Here is a 14076-nt window from a genome sequence, read left to right on the forward strand (position 1 = left end):
CTTCTAAAACTGCTGATATAAAAAATAAATGCTGTGTGGGAAGTGTTTTTAGATAGTGAGCAGCTAGCGCCAGACCATCTGAATGCAGCTTCAGGATTTCAGAGGTCTGTTGGGAACACTGCAATAACACCCATGAGAGACACATTCACATTTAAAATTACCACATGGGATGCAAAGTGATTCAGGCATCATGTTTCTTTTTGGAGGCCATAAAAGATATACTGAGCTTGTTTAGTTTTGCATATTGTTTGTGGAAAAAGCAACTAAAGCTGAGTAACTCTGACCTGAAGCCCTTTACTAGAGGGAAAATGCCCTTGGATTTCAACATGCTCTGTTCATACTAGCTTAGCCACTAAGAGTGAAGCAGACAGAATAACTTAGTGACATTAAAGAGATATGTGGCCACCTGCTGGACTCCGGGATCTATGTTAACACTACTACAGATTTAAAAAATGGTCATGAAAAATGAATTGGATAAAAAAATATATACATCCTTTCTTTTTGATTTATCTCAGGATCAATGCAAATAGTAGGCACCTGAAGGTCACTTTCTGTTTATGACCTTTTCAAGTTTTCTGAGAAGTGTTCCTACTGGCTTGAACCTCTGAGTGACAGCTCCTCTGTCCAACCACAGACTGAAACATTGACATGATCTCTCTTTTGATTGGACACTTGAATTGCATACAAAGGGAGCTTGTCAGACCTCCGACTATCCGTCTGAACAAAACTGATTTCACCTGTGTTTTGGTTGGATTGAAAAGTTGCCCTATAACATATTTATGGAGGCTACATTTCAGATCTCCGTACAGGGATCTATATGGTTCCTGGTAGGACTAAAAGAGAAACTTAATGACAATAAGGTAAGTTATACTTATCAAGCTTGACTTTCACATGGATGTACGTCTGTCACTTGAATGTCCTGCTGACATTGTGTGAACGTCATCTGAACGTCAAGTGAGTCAAGCCATTGTTTCTCACTCGTTGGAGCCAAAGATGTACCTCATAACAAAAACAAACAGTTTGCCACACAGCACCATTCAATTATTAAACCAAAGACATAAGGTCATTTTACACCATGCCCAAACCAGACGCGTCATGTGCTTTGCAAAATAAATGTACACATACATGTTATTCAATCATTGCATCCATACTGCCAACGAGTGTCTGCGTTGCCAGGCGCTAAAATAGAAGTTGATTCTATTTGTGTCGCAACGCGCTGCAAGTCCTGCCTCTCCCATCTCCTCATTGGTTTTTAGAAGCATATACCCATGTGCCATCTTCTCATTGGTTTTTAGGAACATATACCCATGTGGGTGATTGAAAGATGAATTGAGGTCGGTTGTGGTAAAGCACCTTTTATGAATGCTAAGTTGCCAATCTCCATATAAAGTCCAAAGAAGAAAAAGAAGCCTGGATTGAGAGGTGACTAGAAACGATTCGGTTGACCGTTTTATGTGTGGATTAATTGTTGGAGGAGAGGATCTTGCACTTCAGGTCAAATAACAACTCAACGTTTATATCTCAGGACAAATTAGCTAGCAACAGCAAGCTAGCTAGTTAAATAGGACAAATTAGCTAGCAACTGCAAGCTAACTAGCTAAACTGCCATAAATGTTTAATGCTTTTCAACCTGTCCCCAAATTAATATAATTGGGTCATATTTCAACCTGCGTGTTGTGATCGTATTTGGTGTGGGGGGACAAAATCAATAAAGCATGCACGCATCTGGTTTGCGTAGATCAATACTTCTATGTAAAAGTCACTTGATAGTCACATGGTAATAGAGGTACAGCGTCCTTGTGGAATATCAAAATAAAAACTAGAGACAAGATCATAATCTCCCCTTTTTTTACATTTCCAAAACAAAGAGAAAAATATGAACTATGCCGTATTATTTTCTTAGGGTAATATATTAACATTATAAGATATAAATAAAGTTTAGACCACTTTGAAAGTTGCATTGAGTTTGCTCAGACAGTGACATACTGTAGGTTTTGAGACTAAGGGTCCCAGTATTCAGCCCAGGTCCTTGTAGATGGAAGCATAGCGTAAGAAGAGACAGAGCAGTGAGGATGAGGGAGTTTACTGAGGGGGCCTGGCTGACTTGTACATCCTCTCCTCCAAGGTCTGTGGAGGAGAGAAAATATTTGGGTTGGGCTGAACCATGGCTGCTACACATGGGGGGAGTTGGAGATGGGTACATCCAGGAGGGCAGCAGTTTCAGACAGAGACAGTGATCTTCGAGGAAGAGGACACCCCTTCGGTAGTGTGCAATGGAATCTCTGACATACTCGTTGGCGGCTGGACTGGCTGGGAGGATACATAGAGGATACTACCATCCCCCATGCTTCATAGAGCATGGGGGATATAAGGATCCTTCGGGGGGCATAATCCAATGTGTCACCCTTGGGTGAGTGTGTATCCATCCCATCCTAAACAGTACAAAGTCTGTGTGTTAGTAGAGATGTGTCAGTATAAAAACAGAGAGAGAATGGAGTAACAGAGGGTGATAAAGATGCTGTGTTGTGTGAGTGTGGACATGGAGTCTCTCTCTGTGTGTTTACTCTGGGTCAGGACTGTCTTCTGTGGGTGGCGGCACGTTGGCCTGCTTGTATATGAACGTCAGTAGGAAGAGCGCAATATCGTGTGAGACCCAATAGGCTGTATGTGAGGTCACCGCTGACCAATGGCGGCTCTCCACAAGGCCCTCACGGAGTTCAAAATCGATGCAGCGCTCTATTTCCACTGTAGAACAGAGATAGATTCACTGTGGGAATACATTTTAGACCATCTACTGTATACTGCACAAACTTAACTGCTACAGTTTCAAAAGGGTAATTAACTCTGTGAATTAGCATTATGTATTCATTCTCCTTTTTATATACAGTGCCTTGCGAAAGTATTCAGCCCCCTTGAACTTTGCGACCTTTTGCCACATTTCAGGCTTCAAACATAAAGATATAAAACTGTATTTTTTTGTGAAGAATCAACAACAAGTGGGACACAATCATGAAGTGGAACGACATTTATTGGATATTTCTAACTTTTTTAACAAATCAAAAACTGAAAAATTGGGCGTGCAAAATTATTCAGCCCCCTTAAGTTAATACTTTGTAGCGCCACCTTTTGCTGCGATTACAGCTGTAAGTCGCTTGGGGTATGTCTCTATCAGTTTTGCACATCGAGAGACTGACATTTTTTCCCATTCCTCCTTGCAAAACAGCTCGAGCTCAGTGAGGTTGGATGGAGAGCATTTGTGAACAGCAGTTTTCAGTTCTTTCCACAGATTCTCGATTGGATTCAGGTCTGGACTTTGACTTGGCCATTCTAACACCTGGATATGTTTATTTTTGAACCATTCCATTGTAGATTTTGCTTTATGTTTTGGATCATTGTCTTGTTGGAAGACAAATCTCCGTCCCAGTCTCAGGTCTTTTGCAGACTCCATCAGGTTTTCTTCCAGAATGGTCCTGTATTTGGCTCCATCCATCTTCCCATCAATTTTAACCATCTTCCCTGTCCCTGCTGAAGAAAAGCAGGCCCAAACCATGATGCTGCCACCACCATGTTTGACAGTGGGGATGGTGTGTTCAGGGTGATGAGCTGTGTTGCTTTTACGCCAAACATAACGTTTTGCATTGTTGCCAGAAAGTTCAATTTTGGTTTCATCTGACCAGAGCACCTTCTTCCACATGTTTGGTGTGTCTCCCAGGTGGCTTGTGGCAAACTTTAAACAACACTTTTTATGGATATCTTTAAGAAATAGCTTTCTTCTTGCCACTCTTCCATAAAGGCCAGATTTGTGCAATATACGACTGATTGTTGTCCTATGGACAGAGTCTCCCACCTCAGCTGTAGATCTCTGCAGTTCATCCAGAGTGATCATGGGCCTCTTGGCTGCATCTCTGATCAGTCTTCTCCTTGTATGATCTGAAAGTTTAGAGGGACGGCCAGGTCTTGGTAGATTTGCAGTGGTCTGATACTCCTTCCATTTCAATAGTATCGCTTGCACAGTGCTCCTTGGGATGTTTAAAGCTTGGGAAATCTTTTTGTATCCAAATCCGGCTTTAAACGTCTTCACAACAGTATCTCGGACCTGCCTGGTGTGTTCCTTGTTCTTCATGATGCTCTCTGCGCTTTTAACGGACCTCTGAGACTATCACAGTGCAGGTGCATTTATACGGAGACTTGATTACACACAGGTGGATTGTATTTATCATCATTAGTCATTTAGGTCAACATTGGATCATTCACTTCTGGAGAGAGTTTGCTGCACTGAAAGTAAAGGGGCTGAATAATTTTGCACGCCCAATTTTTCAGTTTTTGATTTGTTAAAAAAGTTTGAAATATCCAATAAATGTCTTTCCACTTCATGATTGTGTCCCACTTGTTGTTGATTCTTCACAAAAAAATACAGTTTTATACCTTTATGTTTGAAGCCTGAAATGTGGCAAAAGGTTGCAAAGTTCAAGGGGGCCGAATACTTTCGCAAGGCACTGTATATAACAACTCTGGGGGGGGGGGGGGTTAAGGGTGGCAAATATTATGAAAAGGCACTTGTTATTACATGGACTACAATACAATTATTCCTGAAAGTGTAATTGGGGTTGAAATGCAGCCGAACAAAACTGAGGGGTCTGTGAGGGTGGAGGGAGACAGGGACAAGGTGGACGAAAGGCAGTAAGCTGATTGGCTGTCGACTGTCCTCTTCGGCTCCTCTCCCTCTGGGGTCCCGCCCTCGATGCCAAAGGACACTCCGGAGGGCGCGGAGCGGGAGAACTGGGAGAACAGTATCCCTCCTATCCCCTTCCATATACTGTTACCTATACTGGCCACTCCTAGACAGAGAGCGAAGGTGGAAAGACAGCGAGGGAGAGCAAGACACACAGAGAGAGGGAGGGAGAGACAGCGAGGGAGAGCAAGACACACAGAGAGAGGGAGGGAGAGACAGCGAGGGAGAGCAAGACACACAGAGAGAAGGAGGGAGAGACAGCGAGGGAGAGCAAGACACACCGAGAGCGAAGACGGAAAGACAGCAAGACACACAGAGAGAGGGAGGGAGAGACATTCATTTCAGACAGGGTGCGACAAAGGTGAGTGAAGTCGACCCTAGACTCTAGACATCCGGGTTGCCTCCCCGGCTCCGGCTTAACAGGTTTGTAAGTAATAGAAGGTCAGTTTGGCATAGAGGAACTACGTCACTACCCTATCCGCTTGAATAAAATACTAAATAGTATCTAGCAAGATGAAGAGATTATTTTTTCATGAGTGCAATTAACTTCACTAAAACCAAAAAAGCTTTTCCCTGACAAATTTGGTTTCCAATCGCGACGTTCTGGCATGTCTGCCTCGTGATTTGTTGGGAGAGTTGACTCTCGGAAGAGGATCTCTTCTGCTTATGAAAGTTGCCAAGAGTCCGTCACTGAAACCAGACCTTAATCTGTTGCCTAGGGTGGAGTTTTGGAGACTAACCCAGTAGTACGGCTCTGGTCTTTACATGCTCTCTCCACAAGACAGCAGTGTTTCCTATGTCATAAATTATCCGATTAGGTGGGTCTGTGAGGGAAATGCTGTTGAGTGAGTCCAATAATAAATGACAACTCTATCACAAGAGGCTGATTACATGCTGATGTACTTTTGAATGGAACCATCTGCTTTGTTTGCTCAGGACATGTTGTGCTGTCTACAAATATCTGCTGTACAAATGATTGACTGTAAAATCTATGGGATTTTGTGTGAGGTAATCTTACAATGAAGTTTAATTCTATCCCTTCTAGCTTTGGACCACCTCGAGTGTGAATCTGCATCATGTGCACAGGTAATGAAGGCACTCATATTCAAATATTTAAGTTAATAATAATGTGCACGGTGATTAAAGGCAAAAAGGTTCTATACAGAGAATCAACCAGAGGACTGACAGACGTACCCAGAATGCTGGCCTTGCCCATGCTGGCGATAGACTCTCCGTAGTATTTCCTGGCCAGGACAGGGGAAGTGGAGGGGCTGGGGATGCTCTCTGTGTCTGACGTCGTGTCCTTCTGTGGGTTGATGAAGGTTGGCCGGATCTCATCGTATGGCGTGGGGTCTACAGCACTACACCTGGGAGAAGAAAAACACCTGTCACTGTCCGTACAGAAAGTAGTAGTTTCAGCAGATTCACCTTGGGAGAATGAATGATCTCTTACCAGTGTATCTGCGCAGGTCCAATGTTGCTGTAATGTTTAAGGATGAGGGGCTCCAGTCTGTAAGCCTGCAGCAAGGACAAACCAGTCACAGTCAGTCTAGCACCTTGTCTTTCCTCTGATCAGGAAAAAACCCTGGGTCTAATCATCCTGTAAGTGAAATTTTTATGTTTGTGGTTATAACAAATTTCTGTGTTCCATTCATGTGCTGTTCTAAGTAACTAATTTCTGTGTTCTTGCAAGTGGCAGACTGTACAAATCCTCACTATTAGTAGCTGCGATTTGGCAGTACGCTCAGATCTTGTTTTGAGAACGAACGAAAGATCTCAGTTTCAAGGTCTCAGCTTAGAGAGGAGAAGCCTCGTGAGGTATTGGTCTGTCACATGTTATGAACCAGTGTTGAACTGTCACATGTTATGAACCAGTATTGGTCGTCACATGTTATGAACCAGTATTGGTCGTCACATGTTATGAACCAGTATTGGTCGTCACATGTTATGAACCAGTATTGGTCGGTCACATGTTATGAACCAGTATTGATCGTCACATGTTATGAACCAGTATTGGTCGTCACATGTTATGAACCAGTATTGGTCGTCACATGTTATGAACCAGTATTGGTCGGTCACATGTTATGAACCAGTATTGGTCGGTCACATGTTATGAACCAGTATTGGTCTGTCACATGTTATGAACCAGTATTGGTCTGTCACATGTTATGAACCAGTATTGGTCTGTCACATGTTATGAACCAGTATTGGTCTGTCACATGTTATGAACCAGTATTGGTCTGTCACATGTTATGAACCAGTATTGGTCTGTCACATGTTATGAACCAGTATTGGTCTGTCACATGTTATGAACCAGTATTGGTCTGTCACATGTTATGAACCAGTATTGGTCGGTCACATGGATGAAAAAAAACGGTAATGATTCATTATGCTAAATCATGTGTATAGCTGTATATAAAGACAACTGCTGAGACTGCCCCAGGCAGAGCTCCTGATTGACATGTGTACTGTGGCGCATTGAGTTGGTTGGAAACCTCTCCAGCGCGCTGACAAACTGAATGATTCATTTAAGATTGACTTCGAGTGTCCAGTGTATGAATTTTCCCAACAATCCTTAAGATGATAAAGGCTCTTAGATAAGCATAAAGGAGCTGTGAGGTAAGGGGAATGGCAGGGCTAGAGAGAGACAGACAAAAAAACGAAGTCATTCAGCTCTCCAGGACTGTAAAGAATAGTGTGTGTGTTTGTCTGTCTCTGTGTCTCACCACGGGGTCTGTAGGGTGGAAGACGTTGAAGAGCCTCTGGCAGATGCAGCGAGGCAGAATGTGGTCCTGTTCTCCACTGTTCCCTGGTCTAATCCCTCTCAGGGTCAGGAACACCACCAGGGGAGAGCCCATACAGAAGGATTCTCCACCTGGGGAAGAGGAGGAAACAGACACCATCTTTCCTTCAGTGATTTGCTTAGTCATCTTGTTACTTTCTGCCATTCTACTTTCTGCCATTATCACCCTGGATCCTGTGTCCCGGGTTGAAGGTATTGCTTTTGAGCAGTTAGCAGTGTACCTTAAATTTGCTAGCGTTTTGGAGGCCTCCAGGCCTTGAAGATGATCTTCCAGCTCTAGTAACCTGAGGAGTAGAGAGTGAGTTTCAGTAATACTGTTAGTATTCAGACTATTAACAAAATACCTACACCACTCACACCCCACTCCATCCTACACACACACTACCTAACTGTCTGAAGAAACAGTTTAGGTGGCCATCTCAACTGTGACAAAGAGACACACACACACACACACTCCCATCTCAGGTCCAGCTCCTTCTCCAGATCCTGGTGCTTCTGCAGACAGAACCTCACCAGGTCCCAGCCTGTCATGATGTCAAAGGTGATCACACAGCCCAGGGAGTGCGACACGATGGACACCTTGCCCCTCTTCTCCTCAAACTCAGGGTTCCTGGAGCAGAACAGGGTGTAAAGGTGGTTCAGCTCTGACGTCAGGCCCCTGGTGATCTGGAGATGAAGGGTGGTATCAATTAGCCAGGGCCAATACGGTTGTCAAGAGAGATGAAGACTTAAACCAAATGTGTGTGTGTTTCAGTCTCACCTTGTCCCTGTACAAGGGACCGGTGTAGTACATAATGTTCATGGCACTGCTGTTGAGCAGGTCTCTCAGTCCTCGCACCTTGTCTGGGGTGATGGAGTCCACCGTATCTACAGATTCACACGATTCAACCATCAATAACATATACAAATATATGTCTGACTGTGGATAGTTTTTAAGAGTAAGCCTTTGTTAATCCTCTATACTTCTACAGATCTATTTGTATTCAGATCAACCTTCCATTCACTTGGCTAAAACAGTTAAGGCCTAAGACCTGTATAGATGTTGAATACTCAGTACTGTATGTGCATTGTAGACAGAATAGGAAATTAAAGGGCGTAGGAGACAGGACAGGAGTAGGGCAGAGGACAGCACACGGAACTCCATGTGAGAGATGTAGCCTATCTGCCTGGCTTGTGGTTCCACAAGTGTGACCTAAATTCAGCGTGCCATCACAAGGTGGGTGTCACCTCCTGGAAGCTAGTGGACGACAGCAGCTGCTCTCTCAGCTCAATTGGGATCAAGGACACACTGCGCACGAGCAAACACACCCCTTACCCCCATCCAGTGCCCGTTTGGAGCGCCACTCCACAGGCAGGAAGTCCAGATACTTCTCTGTGTACTCTGAAAAGTGCTTCTCCTCCATCTTCCTTACTGCCTCCCTTAGCCTGGACACACAGACACAGATGTCAAAGACGACACACACAGACAGTTTAATTGCTATGTGCATAAGAATAGTTTCTTGCTGTTCGGTCTTGAAAATGGTCTTATTCTCTGGATAGCCTTTAATCTACGTGTCCTAAAGCTCTAAAAACAGAGATAAACAGGGCATCAACCTAACATCACATTTCATTGCAAGTAATCATCTTCGCAGCAGGCTACCAAACGGTACCTCATTACCTCTGGGTGAATGAATGAATAGCTTTACAATGTGGTCCATAGACTGTCTACTAGTCTACCCCTCTCCAAGTCAACCAGGAAATCCTTTGTGCCTTGTGTTTGCTCTGCCTTTCACTTAATGACTGTGTTTGAGAGGGATGACATGTGTCCATTTCACCACTCACTGACGCAGTCCATTTACTCTCAATGGCTGCTAGCAGGCTACGTTAGTGTACTATGTTAGATACACAAACAATGGGAGAGTGGCTGCTGTTGACATAACAGGGACGACCTGGGAGGGACATCGGCCTTAGGTGAACTGGTCTGTGACTGTCACTGTCACTAATGCAGTCTTTCTGGTGGGCTTCTATGCACCTGTATAGTAGGTGTTTATGCTAAAGACGCTAGCAGGATAACCTAGCGTGGGCTAGCACAGTTTATCTCAAGTGGCTAACTGTACTGGCTTTAATGGTCTTAACGCAAACCCCCTCTAACACATGAGGATCATACAGAGAGGCTGTCTTTACTGCCCTGCCACTCAAGCAGAACAAGCAGCCATTATTCTTAGTGGAGAGGTGAGAGGTATGGAAGGAGAGATATGGAAGGAGAGGTATGGAAGGAGAGGTGAGAGAAGAGGTATGGAAGGAGAGGTGAGGTGAGAGGAGAGGTATGGAAGGAGAGGTGAGAGGAGAGGTATGGAAGGAGAGGTGAGAGGAGAGGTATGGAAGGAGAGGTATGGAAAGAGAGATGAGAGGAAAGGTATGGAAGGAGAGGTGAGAGGAGAGGTATGGAAGGAGAGGTGAGAGGAGAGGAGAGGTATGGAAGGAGAGGTGAGAGGAGAGGTATGTAAGGAGAGGTATGGAAGGAGAGGTAAGAGGGGAGGTATGGAAGGAGAGGTATGGAAGGAGAGGTGAGAGGAGAGGTATGGAAGGAGACACATCAACTTTGATTGATTTGATTTCCAGAGGCAGTTTGGAACTCAGTTTGGAGCAGACAGCATGATTTTTACGCGTTCTGTGAGCTTGTGTGGCCTACCCTGAGCTTGTGTGGCCTACCCTGATGAAGACAGCTTGGCTGTCAAAATGTTGGTAATTACATTTTTGCATCTGAGCTCCTAGAGTGTGCGGCTCTCTTTTATTTTATTTTCAATCTTGTGTGGCCTACCACTTCGCAGCTGAGCCGTTGTTGCTCCTAGATGTTTCCACTTCACAATAACAGCACTTACAGTTGACCGGGGCAGCTCTAGCAGGGCAGAAATTTGACAAACTGACTTGTTGGAGGTGGCTTCCTATGACGGTGCCACGTTGATAGTCACTGAGGTCTTCAGTACAGGCCACTCGACTGCCAATGTTTTCCCATGGAGATTGTAAGGCTGTGTACTCGATTTTATACACCTGTCAGCAATAGGTGTGGCTGAAATAGCCTAATCCACTCATTTGAATGGATGTCCACATACACTACATGGCCAGAAGTATCTATTAGCTATGTAAAGGTTCACCAAACCCACGGTTCGGTACGTATTGAGGTTTTGGGGGGGTCACGGTTCAGTTTCAGGACAGTGTAAAAATTAAATGGCATTCACAATGTTCAGCATTCACAATGTTCAGCATTCACAATGTTCAGCATTCACAATGTTCAGCATTCACAATGTTCCTTGCATTGTGTGTTGTGACTGGAGCATTATGTTGGGCCTCAAGTTTCCACTCCAATGCTGCGTCTGCGACCATGTGGGAGTTTGGAGGTCGTTAATATCACTTTGGCTAATGGCCAAAAAGTTGTGTCAATCACAAACTAGAAGTACAGATATCATGCTTGTAAACTATTTCCAGAGTTTAAAAAATACATTCATAGATTGCTTTTTTAAATAATGTTTTGTTGTTGCATTTAACTGTCGAAAAAGCTGTTAGAGGCCATTTCATTAGTAGGCGATGTCAGAGGTCAGCATGTGGAAGAAGTGGGTGATAGAGGAGTTTCCCACTAGTTTTAACCAGTTTGAGGCCAGTCCAAGTGGATTTTTCACAGTCTTATGTGGTAAATTCCCACTTTCCACTTGGTTACGAACGCACCATGACACTGCCTCCTTCAGTGCCAGATGCAGACTCTCATAAAGGGTGTGTGTCTGTGGCACGGTACATCTCCCACTCCGTGAAATGTGACGGGCTGTCACTGTTAAATAAGCGCAACACAGGGTGCATTGGCCAATTAATTAAAGACTTTGACTTTGGTTTACTTAGAATAGAGCAGGTACTACCTGTTTGCTGAAATGGGTGCAAGAGGGAAGTTCATAACGTGTCTTAAGCACTTTTACAAGGTGCTAAAACCCCCTATTCTCAGCCATTTAGAATGGGCGCATATCCGCAGGTCAAAATCATCTACCAAGGGCTGCTTGAATGCAGAAGGGAGACAATGTGTTGTTTCTTTGTGTTTCTGTCTTACTCTGATGGTAGGAATACTGGGGTGATGACGTAAATGGGTCAACATGTTTGAGGTGCTGGCAGCTGCATAGTCTATTCTCGTTGAGAAAATGTTGGTATTTGTTTCATTGGTCCATTGTTGACATGGCCTCAAAATGTTTTGCTTGTGAGTAATCACGTTTTCAGGATACTGTATGTAACTTTCAAAATACAGAAATCGTCCCTGTATGATGCTGCGTTTTACATCATATACGCGGCATCATGTGATGCAAACAGCATCATACGGGGATGATTTCTGTATTTTGAAAGTTACATATCTTGAAAACGTGAATGCTGACAAGCAAAATTATTTGGGACCATATGTGCAACCAGAGGGGAACAAATAAAATAAAAAAATTACTCTGGACCACCTTTACTCCACACACAGAGACGCATACAAAGCTCTCCCTAGCCCTCCATTTGGTAAATCTGACCTCCTGAATTCTGCTTACAAGAAAAAATTTAAGCAGGAAGCAACAGTGACTCGATCAATAGAAAAGTGGTCAGTTGAAGCAGATGCTAAGCTACAGGAATGTTTTGCTAGCACAGACTGGAATATGTTCCGGGTTTCCTCCGATGGCATTGAGGAGTACACCACATCAGTCATTGGCTTCATCAATAAGTACATCGATGACATCGCCCCCACAGTGACTGTACGTACATACCCCAACCAGAAGCCATGGGTTACAGGCAACATTCGCACTGAGCTAAAGGCTAGAGCTTCTGATTTCCAGGAGCGGGACCAGAACCCGGAAGCTTATAAGAAATCCCGCTTTGCCCTTCGACATACCATCAATACAGGACTAAGACTGAATCGTCCTACACCGGCTCTGATGCTCGTCTGATGTGGCAGGGCTTGCAAACCATTACAGACTACAAAGGGAAGCAGAACTGAGAGCTGCCCAGTGACACAAGCCTACCAGACGAGCTAAACTACAATGCTCACTTCGAGGCAAATAACACAAACATGCATGAGAGCACCAGCTGTTCTGGAAAACTCTGTGATCACGCTCTCCACAGCCGATGTGAGTAAGACCTTTAAACAGGTCAACATTCACAAGGCAGCAGGGCAGATGGATTATCAGGGTGTGTTTTGCGAGCATGCACTGACCAACTGGCAAGTGTCTTCACTAACATTTTCAATCTCTCCCTGTCCGAGTCTGTAATAACATGTTTTAAGCAGATCACCATAGTCCCTGTGCCCAAGAACACTAAGGTAACCTGCCTAAATGACTACTGACCCGTAGCACTCACGTCTTTAACCATGAAGTGCTTTGAAAGGCTGGTCATGGCTCACATCAACACCATTATCCCAGAAACCCTAGACCCACTCCAATTTGCATACCGCCCCAACAGATCCACAGATGATGCAATCTCTATTGCCCTCCACACTGCCCTTTCCCACCTGGACAAAAGGAACACCTATGTGAGAATTCTGTTCATTGACTACAGCTAAGCGTTCAACACTATAGTGCCCACAAACATCATCGATAAATTAAGGATCCTGGGACTAAACACCTCCCTCTGAAAGTGGATCCTGGACTTCCTGACAGACCGCCCCCAGGTGGTAAGGATAGGTAACAACACATCCAACATGCTGATCCTCAACACAGGGGCCCCTCAGGGGTGTGTGCTCAGTCCCCTCCTGTACTCCTTGTTCACTCATGACCACATGGCCAGGTACGACTCCAACACCATCATTAAGTTTGCCGATGACACAAAAGTGGTAGGCCTGATCATTGACAACGACGAGACAGCCTATAGGGAGGAGGTCAGAGACCTGGCCGTGTGGTGCCCTGACAACAGCCTCTCCCTCACCGTGATCAAGACAAAGGAGATGATTGTGGACTACAGGAAAAAGAGGACCATTCTCATCGACGGGGCTGCAGTGGAGCAGGTTGTGAGCTTCAAGTTCCTTGGTGTCCACATCACCAACAAACTAACATGGTCCAAGCACACCAAGACAGTCGTGAAGAGGCCACTGAAAAGATTTGGCATGGGTCCTCAGATCCTCAAAAGGTTCTACAGCTGCACCATCGAGAGCATGGTTGCATCACTGCCTGGTATGGCAACTGCTCGGTCTCCGACCGCAAGGCACTACAGAGGGTAGTGGGTACGGCCCAGTACATCACTTGGGCAAAGCTTCCTACCATCCAGGACCTCTATACCAGGCGGTGTCAGAGGAAGGCCCTAAAAATAGTCAAAGACTCCAGCCACCCTAGTCATAGACTGTTCTCTCTGCTACCGAACGGCAAGCAGTACCAGAGCGCAAAGTCTAGGTCCAAAAGGCATCGAAACAGATTCTACCCCCAAACCATAAGACTACTGAACATCTAATCAAATGGATACCGAGAACCATTTGCATTCCTCCCCCTTTTACACTGCTGCGACTCTCTGTTGTTATCATCAATGCATAGTCACTTTAATAACTCTACCTACATGTACATATTAC

At 44.6% G+C, this 14076-nt stretch overlaps 1 protein-coding gene across 1 annotated transcript in view; it reads right to left on the reverse strand.

The window, feature by feature from the left end:
* Positions 1-2560: 2560 nt before the first annotated feature.
* LOC109904564 (phospholipase DDHD1-like) overlaps positions 2561-14076 on the reverse strand; it is a 29066-nt gene continuing 17550 nt past the window's right edge. Inside the window, 8 exon segments of the mRNA XM_020501765.1 lie at positions 2561-2756; positions 4625-4838; positions 5927-6099; positions 6186-6250; positions 7459-7607; positions 7988-8201; positions 8296-8402; positions 8851-8960. Coding sequence (XP_020357354.1) covers positions 2561-2756; positions 4625-4838; positions 5927-6099; positions 6186-6250; positions 7459-7607; positions 7988-8201; positions 8296-8402; positions 8851-8960 — 1228 coding nt within the window.

The sequence above is a fragment of the Oncorhynchus kisutch genome, linkage group LG14 (genome assembly GCF_002021735.2).
Source record: "Oncorhynchus kisutch isolate 150728-3 linkage group LG14, Okis_V2, whole genome shotgun sequence".
Lineage (NCBI taxonomy): Eukaryota > Metazoa > Chordata > Actinopteri > Salmoniformes > Salmonidae > Oncorhynchus > Oncorhynchus kisutch.